At 40.0% G+C, this 15129-nt stretch overlaps 1 protein-coding gene across 4 annotated transcripts in view; it reads right to left on the reverse strand.

Moving 5' to 3' along the window:
• Positions 1-15129, reverse strand: part of FSTL5 (follistatin like 5) — a 300362-nt gene that overhangs the window by 257086 nt on the left and 28147 nt on the right. For all 4 annotated transcript variants that reach the window (XM_060278679.1, XM_060278681.1, XM_035112814.2 and 1 more), the window contains exon 2: positions 8287-8427. In XM_060278679.1, the coding sequence (XP_060134662.1) occupies positions 8287-8409 (123 nt within the window). In that variant the 5' untranslated portion in view covers positions 8410-8427. The remainder of the gene's footprint in view (positions 1-8286; positions 8428-15129) is intronic.

The raw sequence follows: 15129 nt of genomic DNA on the forward strand, positions 1-15129 counted from the left end.
TGGCCTGGACAAAAGTTCCCCTCCCCCTTTGATTCTCTCCCCCCCCCCCCGGCAACAGCTCCAGTCTGGTGCACCTGAAGTGTCCAATGATTGGGCACCAAGTGTCCATTTGCAGGGTTTTGGATCATGTAAAAGAGTTTATCACCATGGTCTCCAACAATGTTCTAACAGTTTACTATGAAGAAAGGTCATAAAATGTATGATCCAAAGCCTCCAGCTCTTTGCCCCCAAACAATCTGTTTCATGGCTTTCTGCAGACTATGCCTGCCATCAAAACATTGGCAGTACCTTGTCACTGCATGGTGGAGCTTGGGTCCTATACTGCAGGGCCAAACATCCCGCCCCCCACCCAGACATTGACACTGGGAAGTTAGGATTGCACCCAGAGTTGTTTGGTTTTGAATCGGACCACTGTGACAACCTATAATGAATTGCAATATTCAAGAGTGAGATAAAGATAGGATTCTATGTAGGAGTCATTGCCCAAGATAAAGCTGTTTTCTTCATTTCATAAAAGCTAGCTATCAAGAAGAAAGTGGGAAAAGAGACTGATTAAGACAAGAACCTTATTTGCTTCCTGAAAACTGCTCTATTGTTGCACCTACAGACTGCAATATTGTTCAAGTAGAAAAAGACACAATAAATGGAATGGTTTGCTCAGTCAAAGGAAAGAGTTCCTTTTAAAATATCATTTTTACAAGCTCCTACAAGAACAATACCCATTTCTTATTGAAAGGCACTTGGTGTTAAATTTGATTCCCCAGCAAGATGTCAGGGATGCTATTCTGAACAAGCTAGTCAGCAGGGTTTACTTTTCCTACTAAAAACCCACATGAATTGAAGTGACCAGCTGCTAGTTCTGGCTGGGAGAGTTTATGGAGCAGGGAATAAAAATAGCTAAACTTACAGCAGAACATTAACAGCCACCAAATAAAGCAAACAATGAAACATTACAACTGGATTGTTTTTTTTGGGGGGGGGTTGTTTTTTGTTTTTGGAAAATCATACCATGAAAATGCTTATTTGTTGTGGGAATCCAAGTGATCCAGTGTTTAATGTGCATTTCTGCATCCGTTAATACTTGAGGCTCAGGGATCTGGTATATACTGAGAGATATTACACACTCCCAAAGAAGTCTTGAATTGACACTGGGAGATCAATGCAAGTTACAAAAGCCACTGAATGATTTCTGTGAAGAACTAAAGATTCTTATGTGTTCACTTCCAAGAAAGAAAGAAAGAAAGAAAGAAAGAAAGAAAGAAAGAAAGAAAGAAAGAAAGAAATGGAATCTGAAGAGGAATCTTTGCCAGGGAACGTTAAAGCAACTGGAAAGAGTGGAGTGGTGTAGTGTTCTCTTTTAGGAATTTAATGTAGGAAATCAGGAAAACTTAACCAAGTGGTGGTTGAGAAGGAGGTCTAGAACCAAGGGTTCTTCGGACAGACTTTTTCTGCCTGGGTTGAGGGATTCTGATTTCTGAGAATAAATTCCTTGCTAAATTCCATTTCTCTTGGTGCTGGAATCACGTTTCCAAGCTGAGTTCGAAAGATCAGGCATCTGTGCCTGTTTGTTTTCTAGCTGCCATTGCCATTTGGTGTTTGTAAGGGACAAAAGGTCAATTGCAAATCTTCCTTCCTGCTTGCCTTTGGAAACCTGTGAAACCTGTGCTAATCTCTACAAGAATTCCTGGCCCTTTTCCTGTCCTTAGAAGTAGTCTTTTGAAGTCCAGGAAGTCTTTTTAGCATTTTGGTGTTAGTTCCAGATCTTCCCAACAGTATCAGATTCAAGGTGGGAGGAAACCTGGGAGGGGTTTTAGAAACTAGGATGAATTCTATTGGATGATTTGAATCTTTGTAACCTTTTGATATTGTAATAAAAAGATCTGGCGAAGGGAAAGAGGGACGCACTTTCCCTCCCAGAGATTTGCTGGTTGAATCTCTGTGTCCTTTGTTTTATTTCCATGTGGTTTTGCCACAGAGTGGAGGTTCTATTTTCTAAAGAATAAAGAATAAAGTAATTTACAACAGGAAAATAAACATGGAAAAAATTATCTAAGGGACAGGCAGAAGGATGGACAATAGCCAAAACTCCAACATGCACTGTTCAGAAAAGCTGAAGTGAACCCTTCTTTGCAATCTTTTATTGAGACTGTATAATGCTAAACATATGAAGTACAATGCTTGAAAGTGACCATTCTGCAAATGTTGATGGACCATTGCCAGGTAAGCAATATTCCAGGAATAATTTTCTTGCTTTACATTCATCTTCCATAAACAAGTGAAAAGGTGTGCCAAAGTTTAAAAGAAAGTTTGAGGACTCAATGCAGAAAGTTTTCAGAAAGTTTTGTGACATACTATTTTACATTCCGAAAGATATGGGCAATAAGTCTATTAAGCTTTATACTGCTGTAATGAACAAGAGGATGAAGTTTCTATGTTCTGCAGAAATCATTTTAACTGATGTGCCATCAGGGTTTATAATACTGCCTACATAAAAATTAAATAGATTCTGTAGAAGCGGTAACACTGACTGATTAGGAGAACAATGTAAAAAAGGAAGGTACTTAGACAATTAAATCAATTATACAAGCTATCGTAGAGAGTTTTAAACTAGAGACTAAAAAATGAACACATCCTGTTCAATAATTTCTTAAGATTCCCAGCAACTGGCAGAGTAAAAAAATAACAAACATGTATTGCAATCCCCAAAGTAGCATTTTCTATGAAAGCACTCAGATTATGGAAATCATCTTTTCATTTGTGGTCTTCCGCCAAGATCACATCACCCATCCATGTAGGGTCTTCAACCACCAGGTGAAGACATTTTGGCTGAGAAAAGTTCCTCTGCTGCATCCACCATTGCTGGCCCTGCAATCCTTCAAGTGTTGGGGGTGGTGAATTTCTGCAGCAGGGAAGCTTTTCTGCCCATCTAAATCCCTGATTGTTTAGATTTCTAAATTGTGCTGGGAGGCTCCTCAGAACAGATGATCAGCCCTAATGCATGAGGGCTGTTGGGCTAATAGCAGTGATGGGACCTCAGCTCTTCCTCCTGAGATACCTAGAATTGTGAAGATTAATATCTAAATAGGGCTATAGTTAGGGCTGAGAAGGGAAGAGATGAAGTGGGGGAAGCACTCCACATTTCTTCACCAGGTTTAAGAAATCAGGAAGTGTAACTGCATTGAACCTCCAAATGCAATCCAATATACCTGAGAGTAAATCCCATTGAATTAAATGGGGGTTAGTTCTGATTAGCATGCATAGGATTTTGCTGTGTTTCGCTTGCATCTACAATCTACTGAAGAAGGAAAGAGCACATGAAATGAAGTACAAAAGTATGAAATAAGTTTATTCCATTTCAAACTTATCTGAAGTTATCTTTTCCTATGATAGTTGAGTTTGAGCAACTATTAAACCATGGGCCTGAAAGCCCCTCAGGAGGCCCGTTTTTGCCTCTGAAACACTTATCTGCAAAAAGAAACAAACTTCTAAAAATAATCTAGTTTCATTCTGGTGGGAATCGAGGCAAAATCATCTAGCTTGAAAAATGGGAGACTTGCCTCCTGGGACATTCATTTTGATGTTAAAAGAAAAGAAGTCTACCCATAAAAGCTTGTTTGTTTCTCTAGCACAGAGAAAAGATGTTTATTGATTTTTTTCAAAAGGCATTTAAAAGTCATGCACATATTTGTAACTGAATAAAATCTAGAGTACTCTACAAAGTTTAGTTCTCTTTCTTCACACAGAGAACAACATCATTCATTTAACCTAATAAGTAATACAGTTCAGTATCAGTAGTGGTGGGGAGCTGCCTCTGCCAATCCACTGGGTGGGTGGGGAAGCTAGAGTTATATCTATTTACTTAAAACACAATTTGAAGTGAAGAACATGGTGCATTTGACCACATTCTGAGCCTAGGAATTGTTTCAGTACCAGAACAGATGAGAGCTCAAAGTCTGTTTGCATAGAAGTCCACTATTGGGTAGCTTTCTTTATTTCAATAACCTATTTTAGGTGAGGCAATTACTTGTTAAGCAGTTGAAATTTAGAAACCATTTTTGATCTACTACATATCAACCTAAATTTTCCACTAGATCCCCAACTACCTTTTGCTCATCCTTGGTGTCAGGGCTTTTTCTCAGTGGGAACTCACCAGAACTCAGTTCCGGCACCTCTCAGGTAGGTGCCATTGTCATTCTAAGATAACAAGGGTGAGTTCCAGCACCTCTTTTTTCCTTGAAAAATAGCACTGCTTGGTGCAGATCGATACGTTATCATGCAATGCGGTCTTTCCTTGCTTATAATATTGCATGTTGCCAATTGGTATAAAAAGGAAGTACAGTGGTACCTCGGTTTATGAACACAATTGGTTCCAGGAAGTCTGTTCATAAACTGAAGCGTTCATAAACTGAAGTGAACTTTCCCATTGAAAGTAATGGAAAGTGGATTAATCCGTTCCAGACGGGTCCGTGGAGTACTCAACCTGAAGCGTACGTAACCCGAAGCATGGGTGTAATTGGTTCCGGAAGTCTGTTCATAAACTGAAGCGTTCATAAACTGAAGCAAACTTTCCCATTGAAAGTAATGGAAAGTGAATTAATCCGTTCCAGGTGGGTCCGCGGCGTTCATAAACCGAAAATTCGTAAACCGAGGTGTTCATAAACCGAGGTTCCACTGTATCAGCAATGAGATGTATGTTTAAAAAAACAAAAAAAAATTAAACAGAAAGAGCAGGGGGCACACAAATTTGTGTGTATACCACAAAATCACTGTAGATTCATGATGAAGTTGGCTATTGACACCATTCTACACTTTCTATTGATCGTATCAATCTCTGTTATAGAAATTTTAGATTTTTTATAGTGTAAGCCTATCCATGTCTACTCAGAAGTAATCTCCATTGAGTTCGAAGGGACTTTCTGGATTGCAGCCTCTGTCAATCAGCTTGTCTGCTGTGGAACTGACCATCATTGTGACCCCAAGAATAGTAATGCAGATTGCTCATGTGTGAAGCTCTTATTTCTTATACCACTCATAGCACATAAAGCACGTCTACATGGTAGGCACTTAGCACACATCACCAAGAAACATGAGGAATGTGTGGAACCTCACAAGAGAAGAAACCCTGATATTCAAACTCTATATGAACATATTGGTGAAGTACTGGAAGTTTTATTTTTAAATAACATAAGTTTAATTTTTTTAAAAAAAAAAACCACAGAGAGAGAGTGGAGTGTATTTTTATGGATCAGCCTGGCTGCTGTCAAATCAGAATCTGGTGATGCCAAATAAAAAACAATGTGTTACTTTGATTCTCTTCCAATCATATGGCCCATTGAACTACAAGCAGCCAGCCCATAATTGTGTCCTTTCTTTGCATCAGGAAGCAAACCACAAAACAGTTATAAGTCTCAGTGCTTGGTCTATGTGCAGGATCTTTTCCTCTTATAAGTGATAAACACTACAAAAAAATTGTATCTCTTGAAACACATAGAAATATGGAATTACTGATGGTTGCAGATTAAATTGCAAAGATTATCACAGTGCATATCAAACACTACACAAAACTATTATAGGAATACTCTGTATGTGAAGCCATACAGGAATTATTTTTAAATACCCACGTTTCGGAGATTTCCCTTATCTTTATTTCTTGTGCATTAATACTAGTTTATATCAGTAAAATTATAATTGGATTTCAAAGGTGTGTCAAAATGTAGCAACTTTCAGAAACAACAAACATCCACTTCTGTTAGCTGGCGGTAAAGATACATTCCCTTCTGGTACTTCCTCTGTTTTAAAATAAGGTTAAGTGCAGAGCTGAAGATTCTACATAACTACAGCCTTCTCGTCAGTATTTTGCTGGCAAACCAGAGACATAAGATGGATTCAGGATTCAGCCTGTTGAATTTGGATACCCCAGCCATGTGCCTTCACTCATAAAGGATGGGGCAAAGCAACCATCACTCCAGCAACAAGTGAAAGGGTGGGGGGTTGATATTCTGTACTCATTTTTTCAACTGCAATGAACTACAGCCTCAGTGCTTGTTATTTATTTACTGCTTGCAATACAAAAGAAAAGAGTCCAGTCAGAAAGGTAATGTATCCTTACAAATCCACCTGGACAAATTACTATTTAAAGAAACGGCCCCTGCTCCCAAGTCTTAATTCCTGTATTTGTACCATTCAATTGGGCTGTATGTAATATGTACATGATCTGAGACAGGGGTGCCCAAACTTTTTTCAAAGAGGGCCAGATTTGATGAAGTGAACATGTGTATGGGCCAACCAAAGTTGTTCACCTTTTTTTTTTAGGATTTACCCCAGAGTTGTTGAGCTTTTTAAAGATTTTAACCCGGGACAACATATACTGCCATGGGGGCCGGATTAAATTGACCGCCGGGCCAGATTAGACCCTCCAGTCTTGGGTCTTCTGAGCACCAAACCTCAGTGTCTGCAGTGTTTAAGATTTGTTTATTTGAAACATTCCTGCACTGCATTACATTAAAAGAGATTCCAGGGAGGTATACAACAGTATAGATAACAAATTAATTAAACCCCAAACCTGTACAATAAACACTGACATTAGCAACCATAATAAAGAAGGCAGATGATATCCTTAAAAGCAGGCTAAATGAAAATAACCTTAATCTGCACCTCCAAAAAAAAAACCCTGTAAAGTAATTCCCAAACCTACTCTTTGAGGAAGCTACTCCAGTGTCAGTGAATTCTGGATTTTTCCCTGTGATTACATTGCACACTTCAGATAAGGCAGGCATTTGCAATAGGGCCACAGTGGGAATAACTTAACAAATGGGTAGGATAGTATTTTGTAAGCTATACCATCAACCAACTATGACAATACAATACAATACATTGTGCTGTCTTTCACCATAAAGGTATGTTACAGCAAAACCATTTAAATTATACACTTTAAAATCAGATAAGACTAATACTTGATAAACAATTTAACTCGGAGAATAAAGGTAGGTCATCTGTCAGCTGTCAATGTCCAGAGTAAAAAGCTCCATATTCAGCATATGACAAAAGCTGTTCAACAAGGACACCTGATACATGCCCATGGGGAGCAAATCTCACACTTGGGGGGTGGGGGGAGTTGCCACAAAGAATGCCCTTTTTGGACCATCACCACTGAACCTCTGAGGGTGGTGGAACAAAGAGCTTCTCTGCTGATCTTAGCAATCTTTCAAAATACAATGAATAATTTTATGTTGCGTGGAAAGGCAGAGTCCCCCAAACCCCCAGGCGACCCCCTGAGCAGAATAAAAATGCAGGCCAACGTGCTATAGGATTCAAATTGGCCACAACTTTATTAAGATTCAGATGTAGGGAGACCTTGGCTCAGGCATTGGGCGTTATCCTTCCCAGTCCACAGCCGGGGTTCTGGGAGGCTTCGGGGTCATCCACATGTATGCGGGTTGGGGCTGGCTCTGGAGAACATATGTTCAAGCAGAGAGAGCCTGCCCCCTGTTTGCCACCGCTGGAAGGGGGAAGTGATGACGCCTATTGGCATGGTCAAGGCTTCCCCCAATACCCTGATCTTGTTGCCGCAAGGGGGGTGAGGTCTCCACCTCACACCCCTCCCTCTAGGAAAATCGCCAAAGAATTCTGCCGAAGGCCTGACACTGCCAAAGTTGTGACATATTGCTACGGGAAAGGCAAAACCTGCCAATGCAGGAAAATTCCTTCCCGACCCTTCAACAGCGGCCTTGACGTAGCAGCGCCTGTGTACCTGTAGAGAAAAGGTTAACCTGCAAAAGAACATGAATGAAAGCTGTGGAGGGTGGGAGAAGCTCTGGAACCGACTGGTGCTTGGAGGTAAGATTCAAATTCTATTGTGTGAGCCGGACAGTCCCTCCCCTTACCTGGCCATCCCCTGGCAACACCTCCCCAGGCAGGATTGGACGCTCGGCTCGGGTAGGCGGAGACCCCTGGCATCCTACCTGGGAAGGCGGTGCCAGCCCTGAACTACCAGAGAGTCGCCTCTGGGATCAGGGGGCTGCGCGCGACCACACAAAAGTCGCCCCCCCATTGATGTGTGGAGCGGTCATTGTTTTTCCAAAGAGTATACTGATGAAAGTAAACCTTATAGCATCTACTGTATCGTGGATTCTGTAGCTGTGATTCCTGCATTGCAGGGGCACGGACTAGACTTTTTGGGTCCTTTCCAATTCTACAATTCTACAAGAATTCATGTGAATAATATGCAGCCCTAGGGATAAAATTTAAAAGGGAAAAGAAAACAGTGTTGGCAGAGAACATCAGTACCTTGTGGCGTAATCGTACAAGAGGCTGATAGCTTTTGAAGTCATATCCTTCTTTTGCTGGCCATCCTTCCACACCCAGTAAGATGCCTCCAAGGAAAGAAACAATTGTCCACCACCTAAACATCTTTTCGAGACCCTCTGCCTAAACAAACAAGATGAAAAGGAAAGTGTTATGAATCAGAGATATAGTGGATTTGTTAAAGTTCCATAAATATTTTTTTAAAAAAGTTCGAATTTAATTTATAGATTTCAACAAACAGTAGAAAACCAGCACGGGCTAATACAGATATATGGGTGGGTGGAACTGGGAGCTAATACAGCTGTTTGGGGCTGTACTCAATATTTTCTAATCAACAGTCAGCATCCATATCCTGACATGAGCAGCGAAAAATAAACCAATAAAATCTTGAAAGGCGAGAAACATAAGAGAAATGCACTGCAAAGGAAATGCTCTTTTAAAAACACTGAAGGACAGAGAAAACAGATAAGAGCATCTAACCTTTTTCTTTTCCTTATAAACACATTCCTTTTTGAATGTCTGTCTATTTTACTAATGAGGAAAACCAATAAAAAAGGAGCACATTGGTCTATGCTCTACGAAGGACAGGAGATATGGAACCCTTCCAAGCAAGCGGCTGCTTTGAGACTGTGGCAAAGGAGGGCATTCGCAGAGCTGCCAGTATATGTTCTGGCAAAAGACATGTTCTTAAGAGGCAAAAGTCATGGGTTCTGAGCCAAAACAGGGCACATTGCACCTCTAAAACACACACACATACACACTTCCTTTTTTAAAAAAAATTGCACCCCTTTTTAGCTGGATTGGAGAAAAACTCAGTGTGGCAAGTAAGAAAACTGCTGCCAGCCAGTGATATCTCATATAGTTCTCCAAACTTAAAAATGAAAAGTGCAATGCTGGTGGTCAACAAAAGAGGTTTAAAGACCCTCTCAAGGCAAATCTTTTAAAATGTAGCATAAACACTGACAACTGGGAAACACTGGTCTGCGAGTGCTCCAATTGGAGAACACCCTTTACCAAAGGTGTCATGGGCTTTGAAGACGCTCAAACTCAGGACAAAAGGGAGAAACGTGCTAAGAGGAAGGCACGCTTGGCAAACCCTCACCATGATCAACTCCTGCCCGGAAACCTATGTCCCCACTGTGGAAGGAAGTGTGGATCCAGAACTGGCCTCCACAGTCATTTATGGACTCACTGTTAAAACCGTGTTTATGGAAGACAATCTTACTCGGCTTGAGTGATCGCCAAAGAAGAAGAAGACCTGGTTCTCTTAGCAATGGGAAAGTATCTGCTACCCTCCTCATTCAGAGTGGTTTTCATTTGCATAATTTTATTATTTGCTTTGCAGCATATTCAGGTCATCATGCTCACTCAATGATCTCTGGATGGATGGGATCCTGTAGCAAAGAACCTCTAAACATTTTTTTAAAATAGCAGGCTAGAGCAACTGGAGACAGCTGGGAAAATGCCACTAATGTAGCAAACTCCTGGGGAGAACTGCTTGAAACCTTATTTTTCATGTTAAAAATAAAATACTTTGAAAAGTTGATGCAGTGATAGTCAAACTATTTCTAAATTTGCATCTGTAGATATAAATTACCATGTGCAAATTTTATGCAAATGTGTGGATTTGGAGGGAGGGGTAAGGCAAGGTGTACGCAAGCAACAAACCATGGAGCTTTTCATTGTAAGCAATTAAAAATACATGAAAGCTATCTTTCACATGCAGCAGAAAAAACAGTTCCTATTCACCCTCTCTCTGCCCCAGCTCTCCATCTGTAAAATGGGAATCTTAATGACACTAGGTTGTTCTCAAGACAAATGATATCATTACTGTTTGATGGCTTTGCATATACAGAAACTCTACAGATATGAACAGGAAAGCACAGCAGAACAGATTTGCCTGGCACGCAGCTTGCTAATTCAGCTCTGTTGTGTAAGCCACACTATGCATAGTTTGAGGATCAAGGTGTAAAATGGATTTTACAAGCCACTAGATAGCTTGTTTTCTTGAATGTCAAAAATAAAATTTCATTGCAACTAATGATACTTAGCTAGTGTGCTTCATGTTGAGGAATAATTGAAAAAAACAAGGCAAAGAAGTTTCCTTTTGAACCTAAAATTCACCTAGAGCTATTTTTTTCTACAATGTAAAAGCAAACCATTTTAGCCCAAGAATCTGGCAAAAAGGTTTTGTGGTACCATCTTTTAATTAAAAAGTGTTGTAATGAGCTTTTACAAGTCTTCATACAAACAACTGTTCATATAGATAACTGGCAGCTTGTTGACAAGACAACACAGGGAACCATGCAAGTAAAGCAAAACACGTAGACCTGAGATTGTTTCCAATTTATTGGAATGTCATTGATATACCATTTAGAGTACAGTGGTACCTCGGTTTATGAACTCAATTGGTTCCGGAAGTCTGTTCATAAACTGAAGCGTTCATAAACTGAAGCGAACTTTCCCATTGAAAGTAATGGAAAGTGGATTAATCCGTTCCAGACGGTCCGCGGAGTAACTGTTCATAAACTGAAGTGAACTTTTCCATTGAAAGTAATGGAAAGTGGATTAATCCGTTCCAGACGGGTCCACGAAGTACTTAAACTGAAGCGTTCATAAACTGAAACATGGGTGTAATTGGTTCCGGAAGTCTGTTCATAAACTGAAGCGTTCATAAACTGAAGCGAACTTTCCCATTAAAAGTAATGGAAAGTGAATTAATCCGTTCCAGATGGGTCCGCGGCGTTCATAAACCGAAAATTCATAAACCGAGGTGTTCATAAACCGAGGTTCCACTGTATAACTAAATTTCTCTTTCTCTGTCAAAGGAAACCATAATTTGGCACAGCTCTCAATTCATAATTAGATTTTATTTATTTCTTAAATTGATATCCAACCCTGTTTTCCAAAGGAACCAAGAACGGCAAACATACAAATAGTAAAATATCTAAAAACATCTCCAGTACAGATGCAGTCTGGGAAAGATCTCTTCTTAAAGAGTTTGTTGGAAGAAGGAGGTCCACCTGAAAAGAGTCAACCCTGTCTAATATTGAGCAGGAGGGAATTCCAATAGGTAGGCACCACACTTAAAGACCAGAGTCATATGTTGTATGGAATGAAGGTCTTGGTGAGATGATATCTGCAGGAGGCCCTGCATAGTACAGTGATCATTTGGATATATAAAGGGTGGGATGATCTTTCGGGAATCCTGATCCCAAGCTTTATAAGGTTTCATGCACTAAAACCAGCACCTTGAACTTAGCCTGGGGGCCAAAATGCAAGCCCATGTAATTATTTTAGCAGCAGTGTAACATGATAGTAATAGCCTGGCCCTCAGAGCAATCGAACTACTACATTTTGCACTAGCTTCTGGACCACCTCAGGGGCAGTTCTAGGTCGCAATAATCCAAACTGGAAGCTACTAGTGCATGGACAACAGAAGTCAAGCTATCCCAATCTAATAATGGCCTTGGCTGTCTTACCAGCAAAAGCTAGTAAAAGGTGCTACTGCCCGCGAATTGCACCTAAGCTTCTAGCAGTATTAATGTTAAATTGTTTTCAATGATAGTTTTCCCCCCTATGTTTTTATCTGTAAGCCGCCTTGAATCCCATAACAGGAAAAGGCAATGTATAAATAAATATATAAGAATATTGAGAAAGAGATATCACATTTTCATCTTCAAGGTTAGACCAATGTCTTCTCAATGATATGCCTGTCTTCTAGGGACAATAAGATTGCAGGGCAAGACATCTGAGATTAGATTGCATCATACAAAGGTATATTCCAAACCTTGCACTGAGAATCAGAATTTTTCTTCTGATCCTTGTGCATTTCTCACCTGTGGAATTTTGGCATTAAAAACAACAACAAAAAAGTGCAAAAATACACCCAACTGACTAGGGTTCCTAGAAAGAGAGAGCTTGTGACATAATAATGTCTTAGGAAAGCAGAAGACATCTATTCAAGTAAATTCATCATAGTCTCTTGTAGTTTTGATTTACTGATGATTGGAAGCATGGATATCCCATGTTTGGCAGAATGCCAACTTCTGTGAATTTGGCCTGTTTCTAAATCATATTTGACATATTGCACAATTAAGGCCAATGCCGTGAAATGTGGATTCAGACAGTCGGAGCCGCAATAATCAATAACTGCCTTGTTTCTTGCTACTTAAGGATGACACAGAAATAGATAATAGATATACAGCCAAGAAAGCAATTTGCATAAGATTTCTAGAAAATTCTATTTAGGCTCAGCTCATTCTTCCATCCATCTTAGATAAAGTATCTTTGCCACATTCCCACAAAAAAAGGAAAGCATTATCAAATGCATTCAACAGGAAAAAGTAGTGAAGAACAGCATCTTTCAATGCTTAGAAGAATCCATAGATCCATGAAAGTACAGGCATCAAATTAAAATCTCCTGTATCCAACACAGAGGACACAAAGTCTTTCTTTTGAGAAATGTCTTTCTCTTAGCTACAAACCCTTCTGTATTTTAAAATACATTTTTGAATATGTATTCCAGTTTATGGTATAGTTCATTCCATTCCATAGTACAGTTAAATAGATGCATTCTAGTTTTATGGTCCAGTTTATGGTATCCTGTAAGAAAAAAAAAACAAGAATATATATCTCATTTATATCCTAGTGTTCCTTGGAGACACCTTGAAGGCTATTTAGTAGAAAGGTAGGGCATAGATTTTCAAATATAGATAAATAAATGGAGTTTAGACTGGCATGTTTATTTATACTGTCATCAGCTTTCAATTTTTTTTTAGGAGAAAGGTGGGTATAGGTATGAATAAGTTTAAATAAAGAAGGGTATGGAGCCATTCCATTTTATCCTCCCCAATAAATTAAGCTGAGATATAAAATGGGATGGGCTAAGATTATGATTTGCTTATGGTCACTCATTGCGCTTCATGACCACCTGGAGAAATAAACCAACAGATTTTCACATTCCAAATCCTGCACTCAAGCAACAATATCATACTGCTGCCAAAGGTATAGATTTCTGTTTACCATGAGCATGGAGAAATGCCAAGTGTAAATCCATAACCCTACTAGGTACGACACTAGTGAAAGCACTACGTTTCATCCACTGAACCACACACGGGTTTGTTAGTCAAGTTTGTAATTCCAAAATATCTATCCCACAGTGTGAACCACTGCATGGAAGAACTGAGCTAGAGACTCGACTTTGGAGGCAACAAGTATAGGAATTGATCTGCTTTTTTCACAGAGTAAACAGCAAATGGAATCTGCAGACAAAGAAAGCACTAGCACAGGAAAAGTGAAGCATTTATAACCCATTGGCTTCAATTTGAATACTTGGAAGTTGAGCAGAACCTAGTTGGTAGGTATCTAAGGACAGAGAAAAGATACAGTCTAGAATGCTGGAAAGTCATTTACTGTCATGGTCAGTCTGAAGTCGGAACTCATGAGGCAATGCACATTAGAAGTTGCTTGACCACAGATAGCTACAAGAGAAGAACAGATAGCTACAAGAGAAGAACAGATAGCTACAAGAGAAGAACATTGCTCTGTTGAAGAGGTTCAGAGAAAATTGAGGCTTTTAATTATGCAGTCTTCAGAGTCCACCCCCACACACACCAGTAGATAACTTTAAGATTCTTAAAGGGCCAACCCTCTGTCCTGAAAACCAGCACACTGCCTCAGTTCCATAGCCTCCTGCTTGGTGCTCGTCCTGTAATGTTGGATCAGTGTGGTCTTATGAGGGGCACTAGGCTCCTCAGGGTAAGGTGCCTGTGAAGATCTGGTTTCCAGCCTTACAGGTATGATATGTCCAGTGATTTCCTGATCTCCAGCAACAAGTTCAGAGTCCTGCACTTTTGTCTGGCTCCTTGGTTGGAGACTGCAGCTTCTGACGCTGCAGGACTCTGTGGGATCCCAAGGTCTTTGTTAAATGGAAACAAAGATTTCTCTACTGCACATAATTAAGCAATGGAAAAATATTTATTTAATTACATTTGACCTCCACTCAGTACACATGGTCCCTGGGCCATCCTGATAGGGAGCTCCTGGAACATAGCCACGGGGTCGGTGGAGACCCTGTGCAGAACCCTATTTTAAACTCATCCTAAAGCCCAGATTCACCCCTTTCTTAGTTAAGCAGAAACGAAACAAACATTCCTCTTTTGATCACCAGGAAACCATCCTTTCAAAGCCACCCTGTTCTTTTGTGATTCTTTCACCACTCAAACCTGTAAACGCTTGGAATACTGAACTCCAAAAGCCCCCTTACTCCTCCACAAGCCTCCCAAATCTTCTCTGTTAATTATTCAGGTGGTCACACTGCCTACGTAAGTTCTGGATCTGTTGGCTGGATGCCCAGTCTTTCACCTCTGAATCCCTAAACTCCTACAGAAGAGAATCAGGGACGCAGTAAAACAATGTTACCCACTAGCCTATTTGAACTAATTTTCTGTAATCCTTTGTGTTCTGAAATGCCCAACTCTCTGAAGACATAGAAGTAATCTGCAGATATGTATACAGACTCATGTCCCAAGCAATTGTGTCAATAAACACATTGAAAAATAACCCACCCTTGCAGGTCTTGTTGGTGAATAGGCACATGTTGGTAAGAAGCAGACTCTGCAGTATGTAAGTCTTATGCTGCAGTCTTAAATGCACTGACTGTAAGTCCCATTGAACATGGTAGGATCTAATTCCAGTTAAACACTTATAGGATTGTGCAATTGGCCCATGGAGAGCTTCAGTTGTATGTTGGAAGATACAATATAGTCAGGACAGACTAAAGAAAGTTCATAGTAATGGTCACAAGCTTGTTGTTGTTGTTGT

Source organism: Zootoca vivipara, chromosome 9 (genome assembly GCF_963506605.1).
Source record: "Zootoca vivipara chromosome 9, rZooViv1.1, whole genome shotgun sequence".
Taxonomy (NCBI): domain Eukaryota; kingdom Metazoa; phylum Chordata; class Lepidosauria; order Squamata; family Lacertidae; genus Zootoca; species Zootoca vivipara.